The following is a 22,816-nucleotide window of genomic DNA, read 5'->3' as shown; positions in this document are numbered from 1 at the left end:
ATCTGCTTTTCATTTTTATTACCGGCTGATGGAAACCCTGGTACAAACACTGTCTGAGGACATGAGTCTCATTACGTAACACTTTTACAAATTCCTGTAAAAACCCCAATCAGTTTTTAAATAACATTTTATTCACCTATGAGGTATCATCTAGAGTAGTAAAAGTTATTTTATTCGCTTATATGCCTTCAGACTGGGGTTCTTATGTTCAAAACACTCATTACCGAAACGGCAACGGAGCTCAAGTTCAGGAAAAAGTCTGATTTAAAGATATAATAATGTTATTATTTTATTTGGTTTTGTGTTTACCTCAGGTCTTTTCATTAGGGGAGCAATGTTGAAAAATATTTGAATTTGATTTGTGTATTACTTTTTTGGACTGCTGCAGTAATGACAATGTTGTGGAAATTGTGGTCAAATGCATATCTGATCAATAAACAGAATTATGAAATAGATAAGAACATATGCTAATCTCAGTAGTGAAAAAATGACCCAGCTAATGCTAGCCATCAGTCGTACTGTGTTACCTGAGGGTTGTCCATGTACCACACCAGGCTGCCCGGTTGGGTGTCCAGGATGAAGTAGCGACGCAGGAACTTCCCACTGCTCTCGTTTTCCTCGATGTCCAGGAAGCCACAGATCCGGTTCTGCCGATCCACGTAAGGCATCTCCCAGCCGGCACATTCCCTGGCCCAGGGGCCGGGAGAGAGGAGAGAGGAGGGGAAGAGGGTAGATGGAGGACAACCTGGAGGGAGGAGAGAGGGGGTACTGAAGAGTTGCGGTCTAGTGCTAGAAAGCCTTGCCTGCCTCTCTGCTACTCTGCCCCCTGGTACAGGCTACACTCGGGATCATGTGACAAACTTCAACCCCGCCTCCTTTATCCCTCGGTCACCCATTCTACCATCCCCCTCTTGCTCCTTTTTTCTCCTCCCTTCGGCTCTTCATTCACATCTGGTAAGCCTTTGCAGTCTTCCCAAGCCTTTCCTTCTTTTACCTCCACAAAATCAGAGCTGAGAATTATTAGCCCAGGTCTACTTAAGTTATTCATTCAGTTCCTAGAAGGTAACCGGACAGAGATCACAATTTCATTTACAGTACAGTCCAGGAGCTCAGTCATCAACACAACAATTAAATACTCTGAGGAGCTGGGGTGAGCAATATTTAACCCAAAGACTAAGCAGCCAGCCAACTAACTCACTGACATCTCCTGGTGGATAAAGTTGTATTACAGATATCAGCTCTCCAAATCAAAGACTAGTGAAAGGTTAAGACATGCAGTTCAAAGTAAAAATTGTGGGGGCATAATACTGTATACATTGCTGTAATTTCTGATTGAAGGAATTGGAGTTATTAACAGACTTTTGAGTCCACGATAAAGGACCCTCTTTCTCTCCCTACCTCTGCCTCAGATAAAGAGACATTATGAGCATTGTGTGGGAGGATAGGGGTAAAGCTGGGACAAAAGGCCTGCTTGTTGTGCATTGTGTAAAGGGCTGACGACATCAGGGCTAGCCCCCGCAGCCCCTGGAGTCATTCAGTAGACACACGCACAGACGCTTGACGAAACACTGTCAGGGCTGATCCTAAACATTGATTTTAAAGAGTGTATGAAGGGGAGGTTCAGACTAGCTGGAGATGCTTCTTGGTCAACAGTGATTGGAGCATGTGTACGTCCACACTTACACAAGAGTGCCATAAGATTTTCAGGGGGAGATTTCTATAGTATTGCAACATGCGAGGCCTCTAAATCCAACTGACACTTTGACTGTCAGGCAACATAGAAAGTAGGCTTCCCATGTGTGATGAGAGAGTGAGAGAAAGAGCTCAAAAACAGAGAAGAGGGGGGCAAGCAACAGACTACAGAACCACCATGTTAGAAAGGTCAAATAAGAGAAGGTCATAGGAGGTGAAGCAGATCATGGACTATGGGCTTGGTCCCAACTCAAACATCAGTGTCCACATTCATTCCTCGAATAATGCGAGAGTGGCTTTGTCCACCACTGGCAACCAACGGCTGGGCAATAAAACAGAACAAAAGGAGAGGTGTAGAGAGAGAGGGAGAAAGAAAGTGACAGAAAAGAAGGAGAGATCATTGGGGATGTGAGACAGGAGAACGACGGAAACTGTAAGGGAGTGAAGTGGGATAGGGCTTGTGATGAAGAACAATGGCTACCTACTGTGTCATCATGAGTAAGGGAGGGCGAAGGTTAACTTTGTGCGACTTTCATCTAAATATTCTTCACTAGTTCGAATAGGTCAAATTAATTCCAGTCTCACAAAAAGATTCTGCAATGAGTTTTTTAAGATTGCGGCAGACAAGCCTAATATTTATTAAGAGTAAATATTCTTGTCCCAGGCACCTACTCTGTGTTCTAGCAGAGCAATCAGTGAAGAGCCTAGTCCAACTGGGGGGGACATTCCTTGATTTGAGGGGTAAAAGTGTAATAAAAATGTTTATACTGATCTAAAACAATGCATAAATCCATTATGCTTTTTAGGCCAGAAACAAGTGATAAAATGCCCTAGGAAGACACAACTGATGCACATTGGAATATCTTTGGTTTGTCTCTATGAGCTACGACCTTCTACATTCAAGGAGTTAAAGAAATTGGATTTTGTTTGGGAAGTAATCTTATTCAATGTTTGACTGTCGATATCAATACTTTTTGACCGTACCACTTTGATTTCAACAAAACTTTACAAACATATTTGCCCATGGTAGAAGTGGCCTGAAAGTGACATTGTGAACCTGAATGCCAAAACATTCATTAGATAGAGGTGCTGAAAGTTCACACATTTTGCATTCCCAACCATACAATGAGACATCCATGTTTTCATCACTGGAAAAGATAAACGGTCGTGTTTGATATCGTTTAAAAGCTTATTCAGGTTTGTCAAACTATTTGATCATTTCTTGAAAAATTCTACATTTTTATCTTAGATCCTAATTTACATAATCGGAGGTGATTGTGTGTTGTGCCCGCCATCAGTTGAGACACAGCATGCTCTTGAATGTTTTGGCATTCAGGTACAAAAAGTCATTTTCTGACCACTTCTACCAAGGGCAAATATGTACGGCAAGTTTTGTTCAAATCAGAAGGGGTGCGGTCAAAGAGTGATTGATATCAAATGGAACGATCCCATAACCAGTCTCTCACTCTGCCCGTCTGCTCAGACTAGGCCTTTTAGACGATATATTTGTTTAAATATTTATTTGCCTCTCCTTCCTTCATGCTCAGTCTCAGCACGCCTGGTGAAGTCAGGCCAAAAGGTCCACAAATTAACTAACAGACAGTTAAGACAATGCTACCGAGAAGCCTGGTCACGCTCCTGCTGGCATGCACCATTATCTGCAGTTTGGTGGGGTTTCACACAGGAATCGACCAACAACCAAGTCAAGCACTTCAGTCCACCCACAAAATATTGTTAAAACCATAGTTGGCCAGTCTCAATATAAACTATAACAACATTACACTGCCATAGCGTGTGTTTGTGTCAGTATGCACTTGTGAATTCCTGAGGCTTTGAGCGGAAAAATATCACCTGTCGGACAGAACAGCTGGATAGGCTGAGTCATTGCGCAACAATTCTAAATGCAATCGCATGTTAAAAACATAGCCACGGTTAACAAGAGGATCCCAGCTTTATATAGCTACCATTTTTGTTTCTCAACTCCTAATTGAAGCCCGTCATCCATTAGCTATTCTAGTGCAATACGGTAGGCAATACGGTAGCACGCATGTCACCCACCACCTTGCAATTGGAGACAGCATGCATTTTGAAAACATATAGGATACTTCATTGTTTGAAACCTGGACGTTTTACTTCATATTATGAGGCATGTCTTACATTGTATCAAAATAGCCAGCCTAGCCAAATCCGACCATAGAAACCACTATTTCTCTCCTGTTCTATTGGTTTTCATATCAACTTTCTTTAGTTGTCCAGAAGCCAGAGGCACAATCCTTATCATATTAGCAACCCATCCTAGTTGTTGCATCTTTATTCCCTCTCTTTAAGTTTCTAAAGGAGATTTTCATCTGTCACATATGGATCAGGTGCCCCACATAGAACAGAGAATTACATTTTGTCAAATGTTTGAAATTATGTTTTACATTGGCTGCTTAGCCTTTTGGCTGTGAGACAATTGGCTTGATGCTATTGCATGTTTCAATTAAGCTCTATAATGGAAAAAGTATGTTTCTTGTATGCACGCATAGTATTTTCTGTTGGTCACCATTTTAATATTTGGAACAAATTCAACCGTTTGTTAACCGGTTAATGAGGGTTGGTAAAGTCAGCAGGAAAATTGACATCCCGAGTTGACAATTTGCATCAGCAATATCCGTGGCTTGGCACTCCACTGTGTAAATTAAATGTACAGGTCAATTCAATTCTGTTTGCCAGCTAGCTTGGTTTTATTTTTGTCGTGCTTTACAAAAGGCCTGGGCTTTGCACACTGTTTGATACACAGTTTCCTTGTAAATTGGATGATGTGGTCCATCATAAACACTAGGCAGTACTTGATGCAAGACCATATGATGCAAGAGTAGGCTACATCACATGCCTAACACGTTGGTTAGTGTTAGCTATAGAAACAGAAAAGGTAGTATTCTCACTAAATCAACAGAAGTTCTATTGGATTAAATACTAGGCAACACAACACAAGTGTAATAGGATGTTTGAAAGCCCTCCAAGCAAAGCCCAGTCAGAAGGAGCACGCCCCCATCCACATGGACAGGGCCGCAGTGGAGGTGAAAAGCTTCAAGTTCCTCGGCTTAAACATCACTGACAATGTGAAATGGTCCACCCGCACAGAGTGCGGTGAAGGAGGCCCAACAGCAGCTGTCCAACTTCAGAAGGCTGAAGAAATTAGTCTTCGACCCTAAGAGCCTCACAAACTTTGACAGACACACCATTGAGAGCATCCTGTCGGGCTGTATCACCAACTGCATCATCCGGTCAGGCTGTATCGTCGCCTTGGATTTATTTACTACAATTAAAAAATGTTTTTAATTCTAGTCCTGCTCTGAACATACAAGCTTGTTAGCTAGCTAACATTTGCTCTGGTCCAACGTTAAACCAAGAAGTTCAAAGACATTCAAAGTTCCTCCATAGAAGCCTCTTCTCCGTAGGTATAATTCTGTGGGCCTAATTCAGATAATGCATGTCATAACAAGATGCCCAGCGCTTCAAGGCAAGCTTCCATCGCTCTCTTCAACCTCAACATTTGTTGCATCTCGTGCTCTACACTGTGACTGGCAGCAAACTGCCTGTTTCTCTTTTATTATGATTAAATCATGCTGTTACGGCAAAAGCCCCATACATCCCCATACTGTTTTTATTTATTTACTTTTCTGCTCTTTTGCACACCAATATCAATACCAATACCAATACCTGTACATGACCATCTGATCATTTATCACTCCAGTGTTAATCTGCAAAATTGTAATTATTTGCCTACCTCCTCATGCCTCATTTTGCACACAATGTATATAGACTCTCTTTTTTTTCTACTGTGTTATTGACTTGTTAATTGTTTACTCCATGTGTAACATGTGTTGTCTGTTCACACTGCTATGCTTTATCTTGGCCAGGTCGCAGTTGCAAATGAGAACTTGTTCTCAACTAGCCTACCTGGTTAAATAAAGGTGAAATAAATAAATAAAAATACAATTTGCTGTTAACAACTTACCTATATATATATTTTTTTATTATTATATTTCTTTAAAATCGCTTACTCGCTCCACAGTGTGGATAGTTGCTCTATCCACACTGATTGGTGAAGTAATTTAACGTCAAGCTAAATGTAAAAAAAAAAGAAATGCAGAGGTTTAAGAAGGAACGATCCAAACCGGTATTTTTTTTTATTCTAAACTGTTTAGAACCTTATTTTGTTGGTCGGAACAGTGGAACTGATCAAAAATAATGTTGGTGCCAACCCCTGCATGAAACATGCATATTTTCCATAATGTATCACACTCACTCATAATGGATTGGAAATAATTTGGCAGTCAACTTTTAGAAGGTTAGGCAACTGCTGACTTTTGAGAACTCCTCTGGTTTATTGCATAGCACATTGTATACATTTGGCCAAGTTGTTAGAAAAGATTGTAATGCAAGCTACACTACTGGTCAAAAGTTTTAGAACACCTACTCATGCAAGGATTATTTTTTGGGGACTATTTTCTATAGTGAAGAAATCAAAACTATGAAATAACACATATGGAATCATGTAGTAACCACAAAACAAAATATATTTGAGATTCTTCAAATAGCGACTCTTTGCCTTGATGACAGCTTTGCACACACTTGGAATTCTCTCAACCAGCTTCATGAGGTCACCCGGAATGCATTTCCATTAATAGGTGTGACTTGTTTCAGGTTCATTTGTGGAATTTCTTAATGCATTTGATCCAATCAGTTGTGTTGTGACTAGGTAGGGGTGGTATACAGAAGCTATTTGGTAAAAGACCAAGTCCATATTATGGCAAGAACAGCTCAAATAAGGAAAGAGAAATGACAGTCCATCATTACTTTAAGACATGAAGGACAGTCAATATGAAAAATTGCAGTCGCAAAAACCATCAAGAGCTATGATGAAACTGGCTCTCATGAGGATCGCCACAGGAATGGAAGACCCAGAGTTGCCTCTGCTGCAGAGGATAAGTTCAGTAGAGTTATCAGCCCCAGAAATTGCAGCCCAAATAAATTCTTCAGAGTTCAAGTAATAGACACATCTCAACATCAACTGTTCAGAGGAGACTGCGTGAATCAGGCTTTCATGGTCGAATTGCTGCAAAGAAACCACTACTAAAGGACAACAATAAGAAGAAGAGACTTGCTTGGGCCAAGAAACACAAGCAATGGACATTAGACAGGTGGACATTTGTCCTTTGGTCTAGAGACCAAATTGGAGATTTTTTGGTTCCAACCGCTGTGTCTTTGTGAGACACGGTGTGGGTGAACAGATGATCTCTGCATGTGTATTTCCCACCGTAAAGCATGGAGGTGGTGTGATGGTGCTTTGTTGATGACACTGTAATTTATTTAAAATTCAAGGCACACTTAACCAGCATGGCTACCACAGCATTCTGCATATATACACTATCTCATCTGGTTTGCGCATAGTGGGACTATCCTTTGTTTTTCAACAGGACAATGACCCAACACACCTCCAGGTTGTGTAAGGGCTATTTGACCATGAATGAGATTGATGGATTGCTGCATCAGACGACCTGGCCTCCACATTCGCCCGACCTCAACCAAATTGAGATGGGTTGGATGAGTTGGACGGCAGAGTGAAGGAAAAGCAGCCGACAAGTGCTCAGCATATGTGGGAAGTCCTTCAAGACTGTTGGAAAAGCATTCCAGTTGAAGCTGGTTGAGAGAATGCCAAGAGTGTGCAAAGCTGTCATCAACGCAAAGGGTGGCAATTTGAAGAATTTCAAATATAAAATATATTTTGTTTTGATTAACACCATGTTGATTACTACATATACGTGCAGGATATGCTGTGTTGGCAAATATGCATATGCAGCTGTAGATTTTTAAACCTTCACTCTAGCATTCATGACACACATCTTTCTATCTTCATACTTTTATTTGGGTTTCTATGCTAAGTATATGATTGAATGTTTCTTTGAGCCTGCAGCTAGTTACTTGAAATGAGACAATCATGCATAAACATGATTCAAAAATGTGATTCACTGACAGAGAAAGTTAATAAAACACTAGCCTCCTGAGCAGGTAAATCGACATTTAAATATCTGGCTAAGCTAGTCAAACTAACATTGGCTAGCTTTCAAAGAATTGACTAAATGTGACCCGTTTCAGGAAAGTAGGCACATAGGGTAGGGTCACTACGTCACAGGAAAGCCGTTTGAACAAACTTTTTTATTTATTTTTTATCAAAATGTGTTTTTTTTGGGCAGAAATGTAAATTTGTAAATACGAATAAAATTGTTAAATTACGAGCCTAGTTGGTTTAGCCACAGAAAAAGACTAAACTTCCTGCTAGCCATGATTGGCTGAGATAATGAGTGGGCTGGACATGCTGAGAGATGAGTATGGATTGGTTTGCCATTTAGCACCATTCTGTCTATTTGAGATGGTCAGTATATCTAGGTAATCCTGTCTAATGCAGCTTTAAAAATGTATTGTGTAGTAAAACTGCATAAGCCTAATGTCAAGTTAAAGTGTACTGTTAGCTAGCTAACGTTAGCTGGCTGGCTCGCTAGTTAACATTACAAATATTTTTTGCTCATATAATTTAAATGAACAAGTCGTTAAGTGTAGGCCATAAGCAAATAGGTAAAGTGGGACAAGACTAAAGAGTTAAATCGTGAAGATGTTTCCACCAAAGGACAGGTATTTTCATATCCATGGTAGCAAGATGTTATCTATTTTTGCTAACTTTCTATTAAAAATGTTTTGTAGTGAGATCATTTATTTATTTTGGGATACGAGTACCGAGTATGTACACTTCAGACCATTTTATTGGAAAACTACACGATAATGTTAAAGTTAAAAAAAATTGTGATCCAATACGCAATAGCATAATTTGGTTGTAATCCAGACACGGTAAAAAAAATTATCTACAGTATGTAAAAGATGATATTTCAAAATAAGGTATGTTTTTTTATTTGTAATACATTTTCAAAAATCCAGTTTTTGCTTTGTCATTTTGGGGTATTGTAGATTGATGAGGATCAAAAACAATTTAATCAATTTTAGAATAAGGCTGTAATGTTCAAAAATGTGGAAGTCAAGGGGTCTGAATACTTTGCGAATGCACGGTGTGCAGTGGTTCGTAGGGGCAGGGGGCAAGGACTTCATTACAGGATGCTAGGGCAAGGGTATTGAACAGGACAATGTGGTAGTGGTGGTGGTGTGGCTGAGAGGAGGGGTGCTAGTGGTGTATGGAAATGGCCAAGTGATTGAAAAGCTGATAGAAATCAAATACCTGGTGTGCCTGAATGATGCCGAGGGACCAGGATGAATGTAGCCAAAAGGAATGTTTGGAGGAAAAAGGGGGAGGCTTGCAAGCCGAAGAACACCATCCCAACCGTGAAGCACGGGGGTGATAGCATCATGTTGTGGGGGTGCTTTGCTGCAGGAGGGACTGGTGCACTTCACAAAATAGATGGCATCATGAGGGAGGAAAATTATGTGGATATATTGAAACAACATCTCAAGACATCAGTCAGGAAGTTAAAGCTTGGTCGCTAATGGGTCTTCCAGATGGACAATGACCCCAAGCATACTTCCAAAGTTGTGGCAAAATGGCCTAAGGACAACAAAGTCAAGGTATTGGAGTGGCCATCACAAAGCCCTGACCTCAATCATATAGAACATTTGTGGGCAGAACTGAAAAAGCATGTGTGAGCAAGGAGGCCTATAAACATGATTCAGTTACACCAGCTCTGCCAGGAGGAATGGGCCACAATTCACCCAACTTATTGCGGGAAGCTTGTGGAAGGCTACCCGAAAAATTTGACCCAAGTTAAACAATTTAAAGACAATGCTGCCAAATACTAATTGAGTGTATGTAAACTTCTGACCCACTGGGAATGCAATGAAAGAAATAAAAGCTGAAATATATCATTCTCTCTACTATTATTCTGACATTTCACATTCTTGAAATAAAGTGGTGATCTTCACTGACATAAGACATGGAATTTTTGCTAAGATTAAATGTCAGGAATTGTGAAAAACTGAGTTTAAATGTACTTGGCTAAGGTGTATGTAAACTTCTGACTTCAACTGTATCAGACACACAGTTTGGAATCACTTAGAAATGTTCTTGTTTTTGAAAGAAAAGCAAAGAAAAGCAAAAAAAATAGTCTACTAAAATAACAAAATTGATCAGAAATACAGTGTAGATATTGTTAATGTTGTAAATGACAATTGTAGCTGTATTTTTTTGTAGTTGTATTTTTGGTTGTTTTGTTGTTGGATATAACAGACTAAAAACACCAAGAAATCAGCTCCAAGTGATTTTAATTTAAGAAATCTGTTCAAGTATTCTCATGGATAATAAAGAGAAACGTGTGATCATATAGAAATGTAAGCAAGGTTTGAAATTATTAAGTTTTAGTCAAACAAATCCTTTGTGCTTCTATCGGTCAATTTGCTGTCTACAAATGATCTGTAATTATTATCATCCGGACCCCCGACAATCCACTCAAGAAGAAAAAAATACATAATAATAAAATTGTCCCTCTACTGAATTTAGTTGATGATTGCTGCAGTATAGTGTATAATTCGGCAGCCCAGATCTCACTGGAAAGACTAGATATCATACAGGGGCAAGGACTCAGAATATGTAGTGGGGTGTTTCAGACCTCCCTAGTGTCTGGACTACAGATTGAGATGGGGGATATGCCATTGCAGATTAGGAGACAGCAGCTGGCAATGAATTATTGGGTCAACCTACAGGGACATTGGGTGTCTCATCCTGCAAAAGGAATTCCACAGGCTTGCTGGGAACATGAGCGAGGACAGAACACAAGCTTTGGGTGGATGGGTGATACTCAGGCAAAGAGAGACGGGACTGTAAGGAAGGAAGTTTAGCCTCACGGTAGCTATTGCTGTGAACCCACCATGGCTACTCCCACCTCCAGTAGTTGATCTAGAAGTGTTGGAGAGACTACAGAAAGATAGTGAGTGGTTTGATCCATCTGATTTGTTTAATAGACATCTGGATACTGTATATCAGGATTTTGTGGCCATTTACACTGATGGCTCAAAAGATCCAAGGACAGGACACACTGGGTCAGCATTTGTAGTGCAGGAAAGTGGGGTGGCGGTCAGGAAACCTATTACAGATCACCTGGCTGTATATATGGTGGAGCTGATGGGTGTACTGTTGGCCTTGCAGTGGTTGGAAGAAGGCAAGCTAGACAGAGTAGTTACTTGCTCTGACTCATGTGCAGTGTTGATGAGTCTGCAGTCCTTTAGCTCACATAGCAGACAAGACCTGCTGTATGAGGTACTACAAACCCATGGCAGGGTTAGACAGATAGGTATGCAGACAAGTTTTCTTGGGTTCCAGCCCATGTGGGGGTGGAGGGGAACGTGGTAGCTGGTGTACTGGCTAAACAAGCACTTAGTAGTGGGGATGTTGTAGTTTCAATGAGCAAGGCAAAAAGATTGATATGGACAGTGATGGTGCAGAGATGGCAGTGGAATAGGGACACTAAGGGAAAACATATATCCCAAATACAGAGATAAGTCAGGGAGAGGGGGACGGCAGGAAGAGAGGAGGCTATTTTTACAAGACTACGGGCGGGACACAGCCGGTTGAATAAGACTTTAAATGTTATAGGAAAACATCCAACAGGAAAGTGTGATTATTGCCAGGAAACAGAGACAGTGGAGCATGTATAAATGTTATACTGTAGGAAACCATCCAACAGGAAAGTGTGACCGGCAAACTGTGCCAAAATATCCTCCAAACAACGGCTGTATCACTTTTATACAACAGTTTACCAACATATTCAAATAATGATTGAACATTTTTATGAATTTATTCATAATATTTCAGCCTTCCACAAGATATAGTCCCGAACCAAATCTAGGGTTTTTACCTAAGCCGGCTGGTCGTTCGTTCTATCGGTTCGGTTGCTAGAGACGCAACCCAGTTGTTCATTCTAAAATGTTCCATTCCCATAATGGCTGGAAATGTTCTTATTAGAGGTTGACCGATTAATCGGAATCACTGATTAATTAGGGCATATTTCAAGCTTTCATAACAATCGGAAATCTGTATTTTTGGACACCGATTTGGCCGACTTAAAAAATATATTTTTTTTTACACCTTTATTTAATCTTTATTTAACTAAGCAAGTCCGTTAGGAACACATTCTTATTTTCAATGACGGCCTAGGAACGGTGGGTTAACTGCCTCGTTCAGGGGCAGAACGACAGATTTTCACCTTGTGAGTTCGGAAGATCCAATCTTGCAACCTTACAGTTAACTAGTCCAACGCTATAACCACCTGCCTCTCGTTGCACTCCACAAGAAGACTGACTGCCTGTTACGCGAATGCAGTAAGCCAAGGTAAGTTGCTAGCTAGCATTAAACTTATCTTATAAAAAATAATCAATCATAATCACTAGTTAACTACACATGGTTGATGATATAACTAGTTTATCTAGCGTGTCCTGCGTTGCATATAATCTGACTGAGCATACAAGTATCTGACTGAGCGGTGGTAGGCAGCAGGCTCGTAAGCATTCATTCAAAGAGCACTTTCGTGCGTTTTGCCAGCAGCTCTTCGCTGTGCGTCAAGCATTGCTCTGTTTATGACTTCAAGCCTATCAACTCCCGAGATGAGGCTAGTGTAACCGATGTGAAATGGCTAGCTAGTTAGCGGGGTGCGCGCTAATAGTGTTTCAAACGTCACTCGCTCTGAGACTTGGAGTAGTTGTTCCCCTTGCTCTGCATTGGTAACGCTGCTTCGAGGGTGGCTGTTGTCGTTGTGTTCCTGGTTTGAGCACAGGGAGGAGCAAGGAGAGAGAAGGAAGCTATACTGTTACACTGGCAATACTAAAGTGCCTATAAGAACATCCAATAGTCAAAGGTATATGAAATACAAATGGTAAAGAGAGAAATAATCCTATAATTCCTATAATAACTACAACCTAAAACTTCTTACCTGGGAATATTGAAGACTCATGTTAAAAGGAACAACCAGCTTTCATATGTTCTCATGTTCTGAGCAAGGAACTTAAACGTTAGCTTTCTTACATGGCACATATTGCACTTTTACTTTCTTCTCCAACACTTTCTTTTTGCATTATTTAAACCAAATTGAACATGTTTCATTATTTATTTGAGGCTAAATTGATTTTATTTATGTATTATTTTAGGTTAAAATAAAGTGTTCATTCAGTATTGTTGTAATTGTCATTATTACAAAAAATAAAAATAAAAAAATAATTTAAATAAAAAAAATAAAAATAAAAAAATCGTCCGATTAATCGTTATCGGCTTTTTTTGGTCCTCCAATAATCGGTATCGGCGCTGCCCGTCTTTCTTGTCCCGACATGTCCATTACTATGGGACAGCTGGAGATCGAATTTGAATATTGAAACAATGTTGCAAATATCGGGGAGACAGACAATAAGGTTTATACAAATCTCTACTGTTGAAAACTAAATGTTAGTCTAAAAGAAATGTGAGATAATGTCCAGATGCTTTTTATAGTGGAGATCAAGTTTATAAAGTGCCTGGGTGGGGCTGATGAGACAGTGGATTGCGCAGTCAGATGGAACAGAGTAAATAGGCATTTTAAGGTCATAGATTTAGCAGGTGGTAACTTGTGGAATAGACACCAGCTGGAATGCGGTTTTAACCAATCAGCATTCAGGATTAGACCCACGCCTTGTATAAAGGAGCATACTTAGTATAATGTCATTAGATACAGTTTCTAAAAAATATATATATATATATATTTAAAGAAATGGTCCTGGCTGGCTGGATTTAGTATCTCCCAGTCTCTGGCCCACAATCCAGTACAGTAGGTGGGGGAAATCCCGAGTGGAGCAGCGGTCTAAGGCACTGCATCTCAGTGCTTGAGGCGTCACTACAGACACCCTGGTTCGAATACAAAATGTATCACAACCGGCCGTGATTAGGAGTCCCATAAACGGTGCACAATTGGCCCAGCATCGTCCGGGTTTGGCCGTCATTGTAAATAAGAATTTGTTATTAACTGACTTGCCTAGTTAAAATAAAAACGACGTTGGTTGCCAACCACCGATAAACCCCACCGAATAAGTAGTAGTCGTTTGGCTAAACAAACGTTATAACGAATTGTGGCTTTTATTTAGGAAGTATAAGGCTAGTTAGCAGCTAAAAACACAACACGCTTCTCGTGTAGTGATAGTTCTACTTTGCAAACTACTGCTTTACTTAACTAGTGAAACACAGAATGCAGCGGACGGACTTTTTTCTCCTTCACTAACGTAGTTAGCTAACGTTACTGGCCTGGCACAGAATGAGCTCTGACAACTAGCTCTAGTTAGCTAATTTGCATAACTGTAGCTAACCCATTCATAGACGCTAACTGCTACGGATCAGAAGGGTTTTCGAAAGGTAAACCTTAGCTAACAAACGCACTTCAACTGTTCGCCAGCTTCACGTCAAGGCTTTAACTATAGCTAGCTAGCTACCAAAACTTTGTCTCGAATAAACGTTTACATGTATATTTGGCGGCTTGCAACCAGTGCAACTTACTCAAGTTTTCTTCACACAGGAGCTCATTGATTCAGCCTCTCCTCTTGTTATGCTGGGTTGGTTGAGTTCCCACTCACTGTGTAAAACGTAGCTAGTGTACTAACTTTAGGCTGCTACTGCGTGTGTTAAACATGGATTTTTTGCCCCATCTAGCGGCCACAATCAGAACTGCTTTTTATAAAAACAATTGCAACGCGAAAAACTTTATATTCAGCATAATTTCCCGCTAAAGTACGCTCGTAGCTCCTTTGCCTGATCTAATTGCCGTCACATCAACTAAGTGGCGTGTATTCATGGATGGACCCGAAAAATAACTAAATAATGTATATTTCGTCTCTGTGTTTCATAATTTTCCTTCAATTCGCAAGAGGCTGAATGGGTGCTGTCTGGTGAAAAATGATATGATATTGCTGACGCCCATAGCGTTGAATAAAGGGAAGCCGGTGAGCGTTTGGCCTCCCTTGATAAAAAATTATAAAATAACCAATCAGTGTTGAGCTAAACTGAGCGAGCTCAACTGTGAATGGTCCTGGAGCACCAAAAAAAGTGTCAAGGGAAGACAGCTTGGATTTGGCTTCACACCATTCACATCACACCAAAATCCAAATGTAATTTACAGACAAAAATGGAATTGTTGCATCTCCTTTTGTTTGTGGCTAGCTAGCTAGCTAAAATTGTCCCTTTCATACATTAACCGTGGATGGAGATAGATATTTGGACTTCATTCTCTGTACTGGCCAATGATTATAATGGCAATTCGGATCCAACCATAAATACATACATTATGCCCCTGGCCTGAAAGGCTTGAAGTTCAACATGTAGCTTGATGTAGTAGGCTATTGTTAACTCTCGAGCTGCACAGCGGTGCTAGAGGCGTCATTACAGACCCTGGTTCGATTCCAGGATGTATCATAACTGGATGTGAGTCCCATAGGGTGGCGCACAATTGACCCAGCATCGTTAGGGTTTGGCCAAGGTAGGCAGTCATTGTAAATAAGAATTTGTTCTTAACTGAATTGCCTAGTTAAATAAAGGTACACAAATACAAATAAACTAGCTGGCCTGGAATTATAGGCAGGTAGCCTTGGACAACAAAAACTAAAAATGTGTACTGTATGACATAGTCATAGACCTTTTAGGCAACATGAAAGAGGAGGATGGCATTGACGTTTCTCTACAAGTAGGGTGAGTCAACACTACCTGTGCATACAGAAATCAGTACCATGGACAGCAACGTCATATTTAGCTTTGTTTGGACTAAATAGTTTTTTCACTGTTTTAAACTAAGCATAGGTGATTAGATGATGTTGCAGTTGAAATGGTGCAGGAATAGTGGAGGCAGTGCCAGTTATTTGCAACTTGCAGTAACTCTCCCTGGTTCTAAATCAATAGTTGTTTAGTTGGCCGAAAATCTCAGAAACATTAACTTGCTTGACCATACTGTAGGTCATGTAAACTGTTTGTTACATTAAATATGTTTTGTGGACTTCACCGACTGATGTTGCTCTCCGGTTTAGTGAAGAAACAAAGCTGTGGTTTAATTTATTCTGCCACTGTGTCTTCTTATTGTCTCGGCCTTAGGCCTATATATCACGGTGTCATGGCATATGAAGTAACAGGTTATAGAGCAAACAATGCAATTATCACAAGACGGGTTGTAAATAAGGCTTTTATTCCTGGCTTGGCTTTTTCAGTGATTTTACCCATGCACCGCTACTGCTTCAACTACACCTAATCATTTAATCCGTAAATCGTAAGAGCCAATCAATGATTTTGTGCCTGAATAAAATAGTTGGCTGCGCTATGTCGTCGTCGTCGTCGTCGTCGTCCCCCCCCCCCCCCCCCCCCCCCCCATGTGAAAAGCAAACGAAGTGTAGGCTGTGTAAACAGCCCACATCTCTGCTACAGCTATCAAAGTCCGCACCCTGGAGGCCATGGCATGCGAATGTTTATTTTCTTTGTGGAGTTCTGTATCACCTCTGGCGTAACATCTGCATTGCCGTCCAATGGACCAGTGTGTTGTGAACAATATTAGCGTGAGCAACGATAGTGTAATCGATGGTTCATCTTCAAAATAAAGTCCCCACTGATGCAAACGGATAAAAATAGCAGAATCATGCCACAATTGGACTAGATGTTATATACATTTAACAAGACAATTATGTGTTAATTTGACCCACCGGAAAGTAAAAATAGTTGAAATCTCACATATTTGCATTGGGGGGCATACTTTATTTATTTATTTAACCTTTATTTAACCAGGAATGGTTACAGTACAGCCTAATATATGGATTGTGCATGAAATGAGGTATCAGCCTACTCAGTGACACTCACAGAACACAACTGTGTAGAGTTGACACAAATATTAGTGCCTTAGCTCTTATTGTGGGACTCTAAAACTACTGAAATTAGCAACATTAAGCTCACCAATCAATCTGTGTATTGAACATTCATATTGCTATGTACAGCCCAACCTATGGATTGAGCAATCAAATTGCCATCAATAAAATCGAATTGTGTACATTGTCCGTAGTTTATGCCTGCCCGTACCATAACCCCACCGCCACCATGGGGCATTCTGTTCACACCGTTGAAATCAAGAAAACCGCTCGCCCACACAATGCCATACAGTTGGTCTGCGGTTGTGAGGCTGGTTGGATGTACTGCCCAATTCTCTAAAATGACGTTTGGGGCTGCTTATGGTAGAGAAATTGACATTCAATACTCTGGCAACAGCTCTGGTGTACATTCCTGCAGTCAGCACGCCAATTGCAATTTTCGTTCAGCTCATTTTTTATATTTTTTATTTAACCTTTATTTAACTAGGCAAGTCAGTTAAGAACAAATGATTATTTACAATGACAGCCTATGAAACATGAAACAAAGGACCAACACTTTACATGTTGCGTTTATATTTTTTTCAGTGTATATAGTTTACACAAATATTAGCTCTTGAATTAATTTGAATTGTTTACAGTTGTGTTGAATTTATATAACAACATTCCAAAATTGTATAGCATTATCTAGGCCAATTGTGGCATGATTCCACAACTTCTCACCGTTTGCATCAGTTTCAATGGGGGACTTTTATTTTGAAGACGAACCGTTGATTCCAAAATTTTTGCTCACACTGTCGTTCACGACACACACCGACTCTCTGACTGGCGACCTGCCGGGATTGAAAAGGTTGTCCGTAGTAGGCACGAATAACTTAATTGAAAGACAATAGAACATGGCATCGAATAGTTGCAGTGGAGTTCCCAAATGGGAGAGAAAAACACGTTTGTTTCTTTGTATCTTCGGTTTGTTTTTGTCATTCTATGCTCTGCACGTTGAGATTTCGCGAGAGAGGGACCCTGAGTATCGGGCGATGTGCGACCTGGGAGATTCTGTGAGCTGCTCCAAAGTTTTCACCTCGAGGTAAAATAGTGGAGAATGTATTTTCTTCATGCATAGGCCTATAGTTTATTGGTATGTTTTGAAGCCGTTTTCATATTTATTAGTAGCCTAGGCCTATGTGTGTGCGATGTTGGGCAATGAACGCACTTCTATAACTCAACCAGCGTGCTAAACAGTTATCGCAGTTCGGTAGCATACGAATAGACAACGTTGTTCATATAATTCATAGATAAAGATTATCTATAATATTTCAAAGAGTCGAGTGACCACTCTAACAATGGAAATACATGTCCTCGAAGATGGAAGGCAGTCGGGAGGAGAGATCAGGTGGAACCATTCTAGCCAATGACAGGGCAGATACGCGAGTGAACAAGGGGAACAATTCCGATATAAAGTAGTTTTTTTTTTTTATTGCTGAAATGACACGTGCGTCTTGTTATCGTGGGATTCGTAACAACCGAAGCATTACGAACCTTCTATTCGATCAAATAAGCCTCACGTAGCAAATTAGCAATTACATTTGTTGTTTACCAAATAAAAAAATTCCTCACTTCGTGGTTATTTTCGTAAAACCTCTCGCTTCGCCTCTTCCTGTAGAATCTCCACCCCCTCTCAATGCCACGTACAGTCTACATTTTTATCTGGGCAGCACTGATTGCACTGCACAGGTCCTTCTCATTTTTTTAGTTTTTATTTATTTTGATGACCTGCAACACATGCTGGCTTTTAAATTATTTACTTTTTTTTTGTTAGGTGAATCTTAGTCAAGATGATACCAAATAAAGTCTATTTTTCTATCGCTGTTATGGCCTACTTATTATTTTCTATAGCTTGGGTGTGTAGTTTAGTCTTTGGTAGAATCTTGAATTAAATTGTGGCATTCAGATTAGACAAACAATTCACACATGACAGATAGGATACAGTGCATTGTAGTATTTATAAAAATAGGCCTACACAGTCACAGTAATCCATTTTCATTTAAAAGCTGCACTGATGCCACACAATGACATGTTGTATCATACTTATCACATTATGCATGACAAAGCGTTGTGTTTTGCCTCTTTTTTGTCAGATGGGGACGTGGTTTTGGACTTGTACAGTTCTTCTTTGCTAAAGACAGTGTACTGAATCAACCCAACAGTCTGTTGGGGATCATTTTCTACACATTGCAACTGGCTCTGGGTAGGTCCTCTATGTAGGCTACTCTCTTGTGAGTTGAGATGTCTGTTTCTGATCCGTTTAGGCTAACTTTTGACCAACACAATACAGCTCAACTGACCAATTGTCACCCCCCTTTGGATTGTCATTAGCTGACGCCGTGATGACAGCTAATCTTACTGGGTTGGGGGTCCATATATATTTTAGTGGTTATTATTTTGAATTATCACTAGGTCGTACACAATAATTTCTTATCAAGTGCTTTTCACTACTATTCAATTCTTGAATTTGCTCATTAAGTGGAGAATTTATGTTGAGTTCAATTTGAATTTGAAGATGGTTGAAATTCAAATTGAACTCAACATAAATTCTCCATTTAATGAGCAAATTCAAGAATTTAAATTATGGAATTGGTATTAGACTGTTAGAATTGGAATTAAATTTGTAAAAAAGTTTTTTTGGGGGGGGATTCAATATTTGTATATTTAATTGAATTAATGCACTTAGTATAACAAAATGTACTAAAGGATTTGCATTGAATTATATAAACTTGCATTTCTATATTTCCAGTATAACTAGGCTCTCTGAACAGTGACGTGATCAGCCTGAAAGCCCCGGGGAATTGAATTCAAATTTGTAGATTTGAATTACTAGAGTTTACCTAACGTTGGAGTTGAGTGGAATTTAATTCACTCTGAATTCAAAGACGGACATGGAATTTAAATGGAATTTACAGGGAGAGGGAATTTAATTACAATGTAATTTGTGGAATTAACCCCAATCCTGTCATATACGATTATTCAACATTTCAGACACCCACGACAGTTCCCCATTTTGATTATTTTATGTTATGCAGGGATGCTAAAATGTCTCCTTACTCACTGGTTGCATCCCAAATGGCACCCTATTCCCGTTTTGCAACACTTTTGACCAAAGCCCTATGGCGGCCCATAGGGCTCTGGTCGAAAATAGTGTACCAAATAGAGAATAGGTTACCATTTGGGACACACAACCAACATTCACTGTCTCTTTGTATCTACAGGTCAGTCTGTGTCCAGTAGGGCAGCGTTCCTCCTGGTCTTGGCCTCCTGGGTGTCCATGGCTGGATCGCTGTACCTAGCCGGAGTACTTGCCTTCATTCTGGGAGATTTCTGCGTGGTCTGCGTCTCAACCTATGTGGTTAACTTTTTGCTGCTCTTCACCAATCTGAAGAGGAGGACGGGACTGGAAGCAGTCAAGACAAAGACTGGCTGAGAGACTATCTTTGTGTGCATCTCAATAGTCTAAGTAGTTTTTTCCCCCTTGCCTTCCACCCTACTGCACTGATAATATACAGCGCATTCGGAAAGTATTCAGACCCCTTGACTTTTTCCACATTTTGTTACGTTAGACTTATTCAAAAAATACGATCTAAGACATTTTTGCACTTTTAAGAAAAACGGAAATATGACATTTACTTAAGTATTCAGACCTTTTACTCAGTACTTTGTTGAAGCACCTTTGACACCGATTACAGCCTTGAGTGTTCTTGGGTATCACGCTACAAGCTTGGCAACCCTGCATTTGGGGAGTTTCTCCCATTCATCTCTGCAGATCCTCTCAAGCTCTGTCAGGTTGGACAGGGAGCATCATTGCACATCTATTTTCAGGTCTCTCCAGAGATGTTCAAAGGGTTCAAGTCCGGGCTCTGGCTGGGCCACTCAGGACATTCAGAGACTTGTCCCGAAGCCACTCCTGCATTGTCTTGGCCGTGTGCTTAGGGTCGTTGTCCTGTTGGAAGGTGAACCTTCACCCCAGTCTGAGGTCCTGAGCGCTCTGGAGCAGGTTTTCATCAAGGATCTCTGTACTTTTCTCCGTTCATCTTTCCCGCAATCCTGACTAGTCTCCCAGTCCCTGCCCCTGAAAAACAACCCCACAGCATGATGGCGTCAGGTTTCCTCCAGACGTGATGTTTGGCATTCAGGCCAAAGAGTTCAATCTTGTTTCATCAGACCAGAGAATCTTGTATCTCATGATCTGAGAGTCCTTTATGTGCCTTTTGGCAAACTCCAAGCGGGTTGTCATGTGCAAACCCCAAGCGGGTGGCTTCCGTCTGGCCATTCTATCATAAAGGCCTGATTAGTGGAGTGCTGCAGAGGTGGTTGTCCTTCTGGAAGGTTCTCCCATCTCCACAGAAGAACTCTGGAGCTCTGTCAGAGTGACCATCAGGTTCTTGGTTTTATTTTTTTATTTAACTATGCAAGTCAGTTAAGAACACATTCTTATTTACAATGACGGCCTACCAAAAGGCATAAGTCCTCCTGCAGGGGACAGGGGCCTGGGATAAAAAATAAATACAATATAAATATAGGACAAAACACACAACACAACAAGAGAGACAACACAACACTACATAAAGAGAGACCTGGTAACCTCCCTGACCAAGGCCCTTCTCCCCCGAGTGCTCAGTTTGGCCCAGGAGGCCAGCTCTAGGAAGAGTCTTGGTGCTTCCAAACTTCTTTCATTTAAGAATGATGAAGACCACTGTGTTCTATTGGACTTTCAATACTGCAGACATTTTTTGGTACCCTTCCCCAGTCTGTGTCTTGACATAATCCTGTCTCGGATCTCTATGGACAATTCCTTCGACCTCATGGCTTTGTTTTTGCTCTGACATGCACTGTCAACTGTGGGACCTAATATTTACAGGTGTGTGCCTTTCCAAATCATGTCCAGTCAATTGAATTGACAACAGGTGGACTCCAATCAAGTTGTAGAAACATCTCAAGGATGATCAATGGAAACAGGATACACCTGAACTCAATTTCGAATCTCATAGCAAATACTTATGTAAATAAGGTATGTTTTTTACTCTGAATACATTAGTAAAAAATTCTACAAACCTTTTTTCGCTTTGTCATTATGGGGTATTGTGTGTAGATTGATGAGAATTATTATTTTTTTGTCCATTTTAGAATAAGGCCACGTAACAAAATGTGAAAAAAGCCAAGAGCCCTGAATACTTTCCAAATGCACTGTATACAGTTATAATGTGCCATTTAGTAGACACTTTCATCCAAACTGACATACAGCCATGCGCGCATACATTTTTTGTATAGGTGGCCCCAGTGGGAAATCGAACCCATTATCCATGGGTTGCAAGCACCATGCACTACTACCTACTGAGCCACCCAGGACCAGCACTAATCTTGACTGATAAAATAACTGGACAGGTGAAAGCAATTCCCCCAATAGACCTGATACTTATTGCTTTTCACCAGTCAACCAAACCTTTTCCAATCAGTGGAAACAGTGAGGAAAGGAGATGAGGTGAGGCAGCCACTTAACATTGTTGAGATGCACCCTGCATTTTATTACGTGGCCACAGGCAGTTGAATTGGGTACAAAAAATTGGTTACTGGCAAAGAAAATAAGCTAAACGGATCCTGTGAAAATGAAGCATAGGAATCTTTCAGACCCGGTTTAGCATTACTTAGGACATTGATGCATCAGTGACAGATCAGCCGTATTGTTCTTGCATTGGGTGCTCTTGGGACTGGTACAAAGGGTTGAGTACATTATAATTATGATACTACATACCCCTTTTCTGAAGTGGAAGCAGTTATTCCATCCACCTTTATTGACCAATTCACATTATACTTACATCATCCAGACTGTTACAGATAAATGGGCCAATTCATTCAATGTCTGTTTCTTTTAATATAATAAAATCGTGTGTTCTCTCATAGCTGCATGTTTCTTCTACGCTGTTCAGCTGGCCAAGCTTGTAATACATGTTTACAGGTACAAATGGTTTATTTGAAGGGGGTATGCACACCACCTTTATGAACCAGTCATAACACCTTTGAGGGTTGCAGTATCCTTCATAACACCGCCTTTAAATAAGTCCCCTTTTAGATCCGTATTTATCCATTGTACCACGGAAATGTGACACGCCATTCAAGCAAAAGGCTGGGAGCAGCAGTGTCAGCATTCAAGCATTACCCTTGTAGCAGTTTAGAGGTAAAATGTCTT

At 40.4% G+C, this 22,816-nt stretch overlaps 2 protein-coding genes across 7 annotated transcripts in view; one reads left to right on the top strand and one right to left on the bottom strand.

The window, feature by feature from the left end:
- Positions 1-14,360, bottom strand: part of LOC139412013 (pleckstrin homology domain-containing family A member 1-like) — a 34,894-nt gene extending 20,534 nt beyond the window's left edge. For 5 of the 6 annotated variants that reach the window (XM_071158828.1, XM_071158834.1, XM_071158820.1 and 2 more), the window contains exons 1-2: positions 14,246-14,332; positions 528-745 (exon numbers count right to left, since the gene is read on the bottom strand). In XM_071158828.1, coding sequence (XP_071014929.1) covers positions 528-668 — 141 coding nt within the window. In that variant the 5' untranslated portion in view covers positions 669-745; positions 14,246-14,332. Of the gene's footprint in view, positions 1-527; positions 746-14,245 lie in introns of all 6 variants that reach the window. The other variant, XM_071158812.1, reaches the window with a different exon arrangement.
- Positions 14,361-17,388: 3,028 nt separating this feature from the next.
- On the top strand, positions 17,389-22,527 carry LOC139412003 (vitamin K epoxide reductase complex, subunit 1). Its single transcript, XM_071158784.1, has 3 exons — positions 17,389-17,665; positions 18,717-18,826; positions 19,845-22,527. The coding sequence occupies exons 1-3, from the start codon at positions 17,478-17,480 to the stop codon at positions 20,054-20,056; spliced, it is 510 nt and encodes a 169-aa protein (XP_071014885.1). The 5' UTR covers positions 17,389-17,477; the 3' UTR covers positions 20,057-22,527.
- The last annotated feature ends 289 nt before the right edge of the window (positions 22,528-22,816 follow it).

The sequence above is a fragment of the Oncorhynchus clarkii genome, chromosome 1, assembly GCF_045791955.1.
Source record: "Oncorhynchus clarkii lewisi isolate Uvic-CL-2024 chromosome 1, UVic_Ocla_1.0, whole genome shotgun sequence".
NCBI classification, from domain to species: Eukaryota; Metazoa; Chordata; class Actinopteri; order Salmoniformes; family Salmonidae; genus Oncorhynchus; species Oncorhynchus clarkii.
Note: the sequence above shows the minus strand (reverse complement) of the source record. Positions and strands in the feature narration are given on the sequence as shown.

Coding starts and splice junctions, on each gene's coding strand:
- LOC139412003 (XM_071158784.1), top strand. CDS start 17,478: ATGGCATCGAATAGTTGCAGTGGAGTTCCCAAATGGGAGAGAAAAACA. Junction 17,666..18,716: donor TCCAAAGTTTTCACCTCGAG/GTAAAATAGTGG, acceptor CTTTTTTGTCAG/ATGGGGACGTGGTTTTGGAC. Junction 18,827..19,844: donor CACATTGCAACTGGCTCTGG/GTAGGTCCTCTA, acceptor TTGTATCTACAG/GTCAGTCTGTGTCCAGTAGG.